This window comes from Teleopsis dalmanni, chromosome 1 (genome assembly GCF_002237135.1).
Source record: "Teleopsis dalmanni isolate 2A chromosome 1, ASM223713v2, whole genome shotgun sequence".
NCBI lineage: Eukaryota > Metazoa > Arthropoda > Insecta > Diptera > Diopsidae > Teleopsis > Teleopsis dalmanni.
In genome coordinates, this window is record NC_051846.1 from 69733825 (window position 1) to 69742963 (window position 9139).

Genomic DNA, 9139 nt, shown 5'->3' on the forward strand with positions numbered 1-9139 from the left:
TGTTGTGATTACAATAACCAAATAGCTTTTATTAATAAAAAACAGTATTTATTGTAACACAAACTTTTATTATTTTTAATACAACTTTAGAAACACTAACTAATTGACTGACTGATCAACTGACTGAAAAAATCTGAATAAATATTTTAAATAAAATATTTTTAAATATCAGAGAATCTGACAATTTTAGCCTACTTTGTTGATTCTCACCACACAGCCCCTTCTAGAATTTGACGACTGCATCACGACAAATTCTATCCGTATTACACATTATTACTACCTCATAAGCCTCAATGGAAAACGCACTATTCTACCCACTCGAGTCACCTTCGGTGCTATCTGCTTGTTACTGTCATCATCTAACACCTTGACACTATCTTGGCAACAACCTTCACCAGCTTCATTTGCAAAATATGCTGGTTTCACTCGATCCATGCTGACGTTCATCGTGCGTCCTCTTGCCCTTATTGTTAGAGTTTTCTCACCACGACATAAAATTTCATATGGGCCCTCATACGGCTGTTTCAGTGGTGGTCGCACAGCGTCATCACGTAAGAATACGTGCGTACTGCTTTTCAAATCTTTAAATACGAATGGCTTTTCCGTCATATGACGCGATGTTTGCAATGGCTTCAGTTCGCTCATAGTTTCCCTTAACTTCTTAACAAACTCTGTTTGCGATACTTGCTTAAAATCACCATCAAACACCTCTCCTGGTAAACGTATATTTACCCCATAAATTAATTCCGACGGTGTCGCTTGCAAATCTTCTTTAAATGCCGCTCTTAATCCCATTACAACAATTGGCAAGGCCCTTGTCCATTCAACACTTGATTTACACTTCAGTGCAGACTTTAGCGTGCGATGAAAACGTTCGACAAGTCCATTTGACTGTGGATGATATGCTGTAGTTCGATGCCTTTCACACCCCAAAATTTTGGCTAGCTCATCGAAAAGCTTGGATTCAAATTGTCGTCCCTGGTCTGTCGTAATCCTTTTCGGCACACCATAATGCGCTATCCAATCCTTAATTAAAGCCTCAGCCACCCATTCTGCCGTAATCTCCGCCAATGGTACCACCACCGGCCACCTTGAAAACCGGTCAATGCATGTCAGGCAATACCGCATACCATTACTATAGGGCAAAGGTCCCACGATATCAATATGAACATGCTCAAAACGTTGATCAGGAGCGTTGAAATCCTGCAACACAGTCCTGTTGTGCCGCTGGATTTTTGACTTTTGGCATGCCATGCATGTTTTCACCATTTGACTTATTTCAGTCTTCATTTTAGGCCAACAAAAACGAGAACTTATTAGTTTTATAGTTGCTTTTCTACCAGGATGAGCTAAATTGTGTAACATTTCGAACACTTGCACTCGGAAGGACTTTGTAATAAACGGTCTCGGTTTCTTTCCGGATACATCACAATACACAGAAACACCCTCTGTAATTAACTCTACCAACTTGAGCTCCAGAGATGACGCTGTACAGTTTCTTATCAACTTGTTCATCTCTTGGTCAACTCTCTGAGCTTCTGCCAACTTATCATAGTCTAGTGATCGTCTAACTCCAGCCACTACACTTTCGACTCGAGATAAAGCATCTGCGACCGTATTTTTGCTGCCTGCTATATGCTGAATATCTGTTGTCAGCTGCCCGATAAAATCTAAATGGCGTAACTGGCGTTCTGATGCTTTTTCAGATCTTTGTAAGAAAGCAAATGTAATCGGTTTATGATCCGTTAGCACAGTGCAATTCCTGCCCTCAATCATGTACCTGAAATACTTGACCGCCATATATATAGCAAGTAGCTCGCGGTCATAAGTACTATATCTTTTTTGAGTCTCTTTCAGCCTTTTGGAATAGAATCCCAGCGGTTGCATCTGTCCATCTATAAGCTGTTGCAACACTGCTCCTACTGCAACATTGCTAGCATCCACATTTAGCACCAGTTTCGCATTCGGAGCCGGGTGTGCTAGCATTGCAGCATTCGCCAGATTATTCTTACACACTTCAAATATTTTCTCAGCCTCTGCTGTCCAATCAATCAGAGATCTATCATTTTTCTTATTTCCTTTTAATAGCGCGTGCAGGATGCTATGATTCTTTGCGGCATTCGGGAGGAAACGCCTGTAAAAATTAATTGAAGCAATGAACCTTCTTAACTCTCGTACTTCCTTCGGTTTTTTAAAATTTCTTATCGCTTCTACCTTTTCAGCTATAGGTCTAATTCCATCCCCATTTATCACATGACCCAGGAAGGTAACTTCTTTCATAAAAAACACACACTTTCCCAGATTGATTCTCAGACCATGATCACTTAATCGTTTGAACACTTCTCTTAAATGTATTTCGTGTTCCTTTTCATCAGCTGATGCTATACATATATCATCAATGTACGTTACCACATAACTCAGATTCTTTAGGACATCATTCATAAACCTTTGGAAAGTTTGCGCAGCATTGCATAAACCAAAAGTCATCATGTTAAACTCATATAAGCCGAACGGGGTTATTATCGCCGTTTTAGGTCGATCCTCCTCAGCAATCGGAATTTGATTGTAGGCCTTTTCCAAGTCAATGGTTGAGAAAATTTTCTTATTGTACAATATGCGAGTAAAATCATGTATATGGGGTATTGGATACCGGTCTGGTAGTGTTATTGAATTAAGCTTCCTATAGTCACCACACGGTCTCCACTTACCATCCTTTTTCGCCACTAAATGCAACGGACTTGGCCAATTGCTGTTACTTGGTCTACAAATACCTTGTTTCGTCATAAATTCAAATTCCTTTCTCGCAATTTCAAATTTTTCAGGATTTAACCGCCGAGGTTTTGCATACACTGGCTGTCCCTTGGTAACAATTTGATGCTCTACTAGCGTAACCTTCGTGGCCACCTTATTACTAGTAGCCGGTTCCGTTATCTCTTTATAATCCCGCAGAATGTTATGTACCGGGCTAGTCGCATCAATTGTGCTTAGCTTCACGCAGTGCATCTCTCTTTTCGAACCCATTACCTGGAGGCCTGTAATGCCATCTAAAATTCTCCTGTTCTTCAGGTCAACTATCAAACCAAAATTATTCAAAAAATCCGCCCCTATTATTGGGTGATTTACCTTCGCCACTAGGAACTCCCACAGGAACTGTCTGCGCAACCCCAAATTGACTTGCACTAATTTCGTTCCATACGTGCTAATTTTCGCTCCGTTTGCTGCGTATAAATAATATTGCGTGGCTTCATTTTCAGGCTGCATTCTCTTTGGCAAAATTGAAACTTCTGCGCCTGTGTCTATTAGATAATTTATACCTGTTTTTTTATCTTTGAAGAACAAACGGCATGCTTTACCCTCTGCCACTTCACTCGCCGTCAGACGTGAAGTGGTGTTTAGTTTTCCGCTGAGTTTTGCGGTGGTTTGTACTGGCAAGGCTGAACACATTTTGTGGACCTCTCCTTGAACCGCCGATGATAAAAACAGATATTACCTCTTCTAGCACTTGATGATCGCCCTTTTCCACGATCTTTGTCATTGCTTCTTCCTCTTTTGCTCAACTGAATGACCAAATTATTTATCATGACTTTCAACTCGTCAATTTCCTTCCTCATCTCCTTCGGTTCATTCCTTTGCACTACACAAACCGTTTCTGTTTCCTGTACCTCAAATACCTTATCAGCCACTTTGGCCCACTGTGTAGAATCACCTTCCACTGCAGCTACGATTGTTCTAACTCCCACTGGCAGTCGCTGTAACCACAATGACTTTAGTACATCATTCATTGAATTGCCGGCCATCTCCTTCATTTTCTTCAGCAATTGAGTTGGTTTCATGTCACCTAGCTCCAATTCTGTCAGCAACTTACGCAGCCTTTTGTGCTCCGATTCTGTGAATTCATAAATTAACCGTTTCTTCAACGTCTCATATTTCAACACCTTCGGTGGATCTCGAATCACATCAACTATGCACTCCAGGTATTTCGGCTCTAAACTTGCTACTACATGATCGAACATTGTATCATCTTTCGTTATTCCCGCATTCCTGAACTGTGCTTCCATTTGCAGAAAAAAAAGGTCCGGATGCTCTCTTGAAAACATCATCGGCTTAACTGAAACCCGGTATACCTCTTTGTCAGTGCGACTTTCTCCTTCTGCCGGAAAAAAATCTTCTTCCTCACGGTTAGTCATCCTGCTTGCTAATGTTGGGCTTGATAATAACTTACAACTCCTTTTTGTGTCGGGGTCACCAATGTTGTGATTACAATAACCAAATAGCTTTTATTAATAAAAAACAGTATTTATTGTAACACAAACTTTTATTATTTTTAATACAACTTTAGAAACACTAACTAATTGACTGACTGATCAACTGACTGAAAAAATCTGATTAAATATTTTTAAATAAAATATTTTTAAATATCAGAGAATCTGACAATTTTAGCCTACTTTGTTGATTCTCACCACAGATATTTTGAAGTTATCCTTTAATTTCCAATTGAACAATTTATTTATAAGTTTCTTATAAAATTGAGCGATTCTCCAAAATTAAACGAATGTTAAAATTTTCTTTAGGCTACTCTGGTCTTATTATTAGGGTACAAATAAAATTCAATTTATTTCATTTTTCACCCGACGTTTCGTTGGTTATTTTCCAACATCTTCAGGGGTATCTAAAATATTTTTTATTTAATAATTATGATTTCAAAACACAATGTGAAAATATATATATAATATAATTTGTGATATTGTATAAACAGAGAAACATGTACACAAAATAGCTAACAACAACAATAATAACAAAACAATCAAAAGTAATAATTATCCATTCAGGATTTTAGAATTATTAAATAATAATAATTACCAATAGTTAGAATTGAAATTAAGTTAAATCACTTTTTGTAAATAAAAAATTAAAAGTTAGAAGTAAATATTAAAAGTTTTATAAAATTATAGAATTATAGTCAACTGCTTCAAGTTACCGCCACTTTCGATTTGTTTATATTAGAGCAGCAATGTAATTAGAGCTTATATTCTCCGTATCTTCTTTGATGTTCATAGTTAAGTTAATTTTCTCTTGAATTCTTAAGCTTTCGAGAGTGTACCGTTTTTTCCAAGATTTCTCTTTGTCCAATATTACTACATTGTCGAAATCCGGTTTATGTTGTCTCTCGGTGCAATGCTGAGATAGAGCTGTATTGTTTTTGTTCTTGTTGATATGCTCAGCTATTCTGGTGTTAAGTGATCTCTTTGTTGTACCAATATAAATCTCTTCTTTATTTCCGTTGCAATTTATTTGATATACCACATTATTTTGTTGCAGCTTATTAATTTTGTTTTTGTTGTTAGAGAAAATTTTATGGATAGTTAGATTGGGTTTATAAGCACAAAAAATGTTGTCTTGTTTAAGATTTGTGGTCAAATTTCTATTATTAGATAATTTCGGTACATAGGGTAACAAAAAATATTATTTTGGAATTTGGTTATTGCTATTTTGAATATTTTTATTGTAACTTATGTTCTGTTGTTTGATTAAATTGTTAATTAGTCTGTATGGATAATTATTATTCAATAGAGTCTTGTAAATTTTGTCAATATTTTGTTGTTTAAACATTTGGTCACTACTATCTAATACCTTTTTGATGAAATTCTTCACAGTACCTAGTTTTTGGCTCATAGGTTGTGAAGAGTGAAAATTGATAAGTCGTCCTGAAGATATATCTTTACTGTACCAATTGAAAATTAAATTATTATCTCGTTTAATAATTTCAATGTCGAGATATGGAAGTTTATGGTCCAGTTCCTCTTCATATGTAAACTTGATTTTTGGGTGAAAATTATTTAATGTTGTCAGAATAATTTCCTTGTCAAATTTTTTGATAACCGCAAATATGTCATCAACACATTTGGTAATAAATTTAAAAGTTATGCCCATAGTCTTGAGTTCAGCTATGGCTTCGTCAAGTAGCTTATCAAGTACTATGTCCGCGATAGTAGGAGATAATGGATTTCCCATAGGCATACCAAACACCTGTTGGTATATCTGATCGTCAAAAATGAGGTAATTATTGTCTTTAAGACAAAAGTCAAGAATTCTCGAAAATTTGGCCTTGGAGATGTTAGTTGTATTTTTAATAATATCCCATTTTTCTAAGATGATTTTAGTAGCCAGGTTTGTAGGTATATTTGTAAACAATGAAATTACGTCAAATGAAATTAATATTTCGTTGTCTTCCAATTTAATGTGTTTTAATTTCTCAAGTAATTCACTGGAATTTTTTATATTGTAATCTGACCATATAAGTGGTTTTAGAATTTCTTTTCCAACATATTTTGACAGTTTATAACAAGGAACCATTGTGGAGTCCGCTATTGGTCTGAGGGGTACATTAGACTTATGAATTTTGGGTAATCCATATAGTCTAGGAGCGTTAGCTGTACTACATAGCAGTTGTTTTTTTGCTGTATTGTTATTAGTTTCTGTTTGCAAAGATCTGTTATAATGTTGTTATTAGTAATTATCAATTTATTAGTTGGATCTGTGCGTAATGTTTTATACGTGTTTCTGTCATCTAGTAATGATGTCATTTTATGCAAATAATCACGTTTGTATATCAATACTGTTTTTTGACCTTTATCCGATTCCATAATGAGAATATCATTTTTGTGTTTGTTCACTATTTTTTGAGTGTTATCATATGCTTTTAGAATGAATTTTTCTCTATTGTTGTTTTTATGTTGACGATTAAAATTTATTAAATTATGAGCTGTTTTGGTTCTAGTGAGTTCCTTCAATTTTTCATTTTTCATGTTTTGAATGCCTTGTTCTACGTCTGCTATGGAATGTAGTTTTGAGAAATTATTTTTATTCACTGGTAGAGCTAATTTTTTTCCCAAAGATAATAACCAACGGCTTTCTTTAGGAAAAATTACATCGGTATAGTTAATAAACCAATCTTCATTCAATGTGAAACCAAAGGACAAAAACATGTTGTCTTTAAGTTTATGGATTTTATTATCTAATGTAGTTTTTGATTGATGAAAAAGGTGATCTGATGTTATTTTTTGTCTGTGCATGAACGTTTTGTATTCATCAACGTTAAGAGTGCGTTTTAAATGTAATTCTAATTGGTTTATGGTTTTTCGTATAGTTTTGATGTTACTATTTTTTTGTGTTATTTCGAGTTTTAAAAATTTGGATAGGAAGTTGAATTCTATATTGTGGAAAGTATTTTTGTGTGAATTCAGTTTAAAATTAGTTGATATTTTTTTGGTCATATTCGACAAAAATTGTGGTATAATGCCATAATCTTTACAAGTTAGAAGAAATTTAAGATGTTCTATTTGTTTTACTAATTGTTTCTTTTTCCTGCAATATGCTTTCATATTTGTGCATGTGTCAATATCGTATTTGAACTTAATGTGGTTGAAAAAGTTCTTAATTGTTTAAATCTTAATTATTAAATATTAAAATATTTTTTTGGTTTGTTTGGTAAGCCTTCCAAATTTGTTTTATTAATAATGGAATTTTTGACCTGTACGTTTTATAGTTTTAGTTAAAATTTTCTTTAGGCTACTCTGGTCTTATTATTAGGATGCAAATAAAATTCAATTCACGGGTATCTAAAATATTTTTTATTTAATAATTATGATTTTTATTTTTAATTTTTATAACACAATGTGAAAATATATATATAATATAATTTGTGATATTGTATAAACAGAGAAACATGTACAAAAAATAACTAACAACAACAATAATAACAAAACAATCAAAAGTAATAATTATCCATTCAGGATTTTAGAATTATTAAGTAATAATAATTACCAATAGTTAGAATTGAAATTAAGTTAAATCACTTTTTGTAAATAAAAAATTAAAAGTTAGAAGTAAATATTAAAAGTTTTATAAAATTATAGAATTATAGTCAACTGCTTCAAGTTACCGCCACTTTCGATTTGTTTATATTAGAGCAGCAATGTAATTAGAGCTTATATTCTCCGTATCTTCTTTGATGTTCATAGTTAAGTTAATTTTCTCTTGAATTCTTAAGCTTTCGAGAGTGTACCGTTTTTTCCAAGATTTCTCTTTGTCCAATATTACTACATTGTCGAAATCCGGTTTATGTTGTCTCTCGGTGCAATGCTGAGATAGAGCTGTATTGTTTTTGTTCTTGTTGATGTCCGACATATGCTCAGCTATTCTGGTGTTGAGTGATCTCTTTGTTGTACCAATATATATCTCTTTGCAACTCCCTTCTTTATTTCCGTTGCAATTTATTTGATATACCACATTATTTTGTTGCAGCTTATTAATTTTGTTTTTGTTGTTCGAGAAAATTTTACGGATAGTTTGATTGGGTTTATAAGCACAAAAAATGTTGTCTTGTTTAAGATTTTTGGTCAAATTTCTATTATTAGATAATTTCGGTACATAGGGTAACGAAAAATATTGTTTTGGAATTTGGTTATTGCTATTTTGAATATTTTTATTGTAACTTATGTTCTGTTGTTTGATTAAATTGTTAATTGGTCTGTATGGATAATTATTATTCAATAGAGTCTTGTAAATTTTGTCAATATTTTGTTGTTTAAACATTTGGTCACTACTATCTAATACCTTTTTGATGAAATTCTTCACAGTACCTAGTTTTTGGCTCATAGGTTGTGAAGAGTGAAAATTGATAAGTCGTCCTGAAGATATGTCTTTACTGTACCAATTGAAAATTAAATTATTATCTCGTTTAATAATTTCAATGTCGAGATATGGAAGTTTATGGTCCAGTTCCTCTTCATATGTAAATTTGATTTTTGGGTGAAAATTATTTAATGTTGTCAGAATAATTTCCTTGTCAGATTTTTTGATAACCGCAAATATGTCATCAACATATTTGGTAATAAATTTAAAAGTTATGCCCATAGTCTTGAGTTCAGCTATGGCTTCGTCAAGTAGCTTATCAAGTACTATATCCACGATAGTAGGAGATAATGGATTTCCCATAGGCATACCAAACACCTGTTGGTATATCTGATCGTCAAAAATGAGGTAATTATTGTCTATAAGACAAAAGTCAAGAATTCTCGAAAATTTGGCCTTGGAGATGTTAGTTGTATTCTTAATAATATCCCATTTTTCTAAGATG

At 33.6% G+C, this 9139-nt stretch overlaps 1 protein-coding gene across 1 annotated transcript; it reads right to left on the reverse strand.

Moving 5' to 3' along the window:
• Positions 1-3392: 3392 nt before the first annotated feature.
• Positions 3393-4187, reverse strand: LOC119684060. The gene has a single exon (XM_038098010.1). It carries the CDS (start codon positions 4185-4187, stop codon positions 3393-3395), a length of 795 nt encoding a protein of 264 aa, XP_037953938.1.
• Positions 4188-9139: the final 4952 nt, after the last annotated feature.

Coding starts and splice junctions, on each gene's coding strand:
- LOC119684060 (XM_038098010.1), bottom strand. CDS start 4,187: ATGACTAACCGTGAGGAAGAAGATTTTTTTCCGGCAGAAGGAGAAAGT.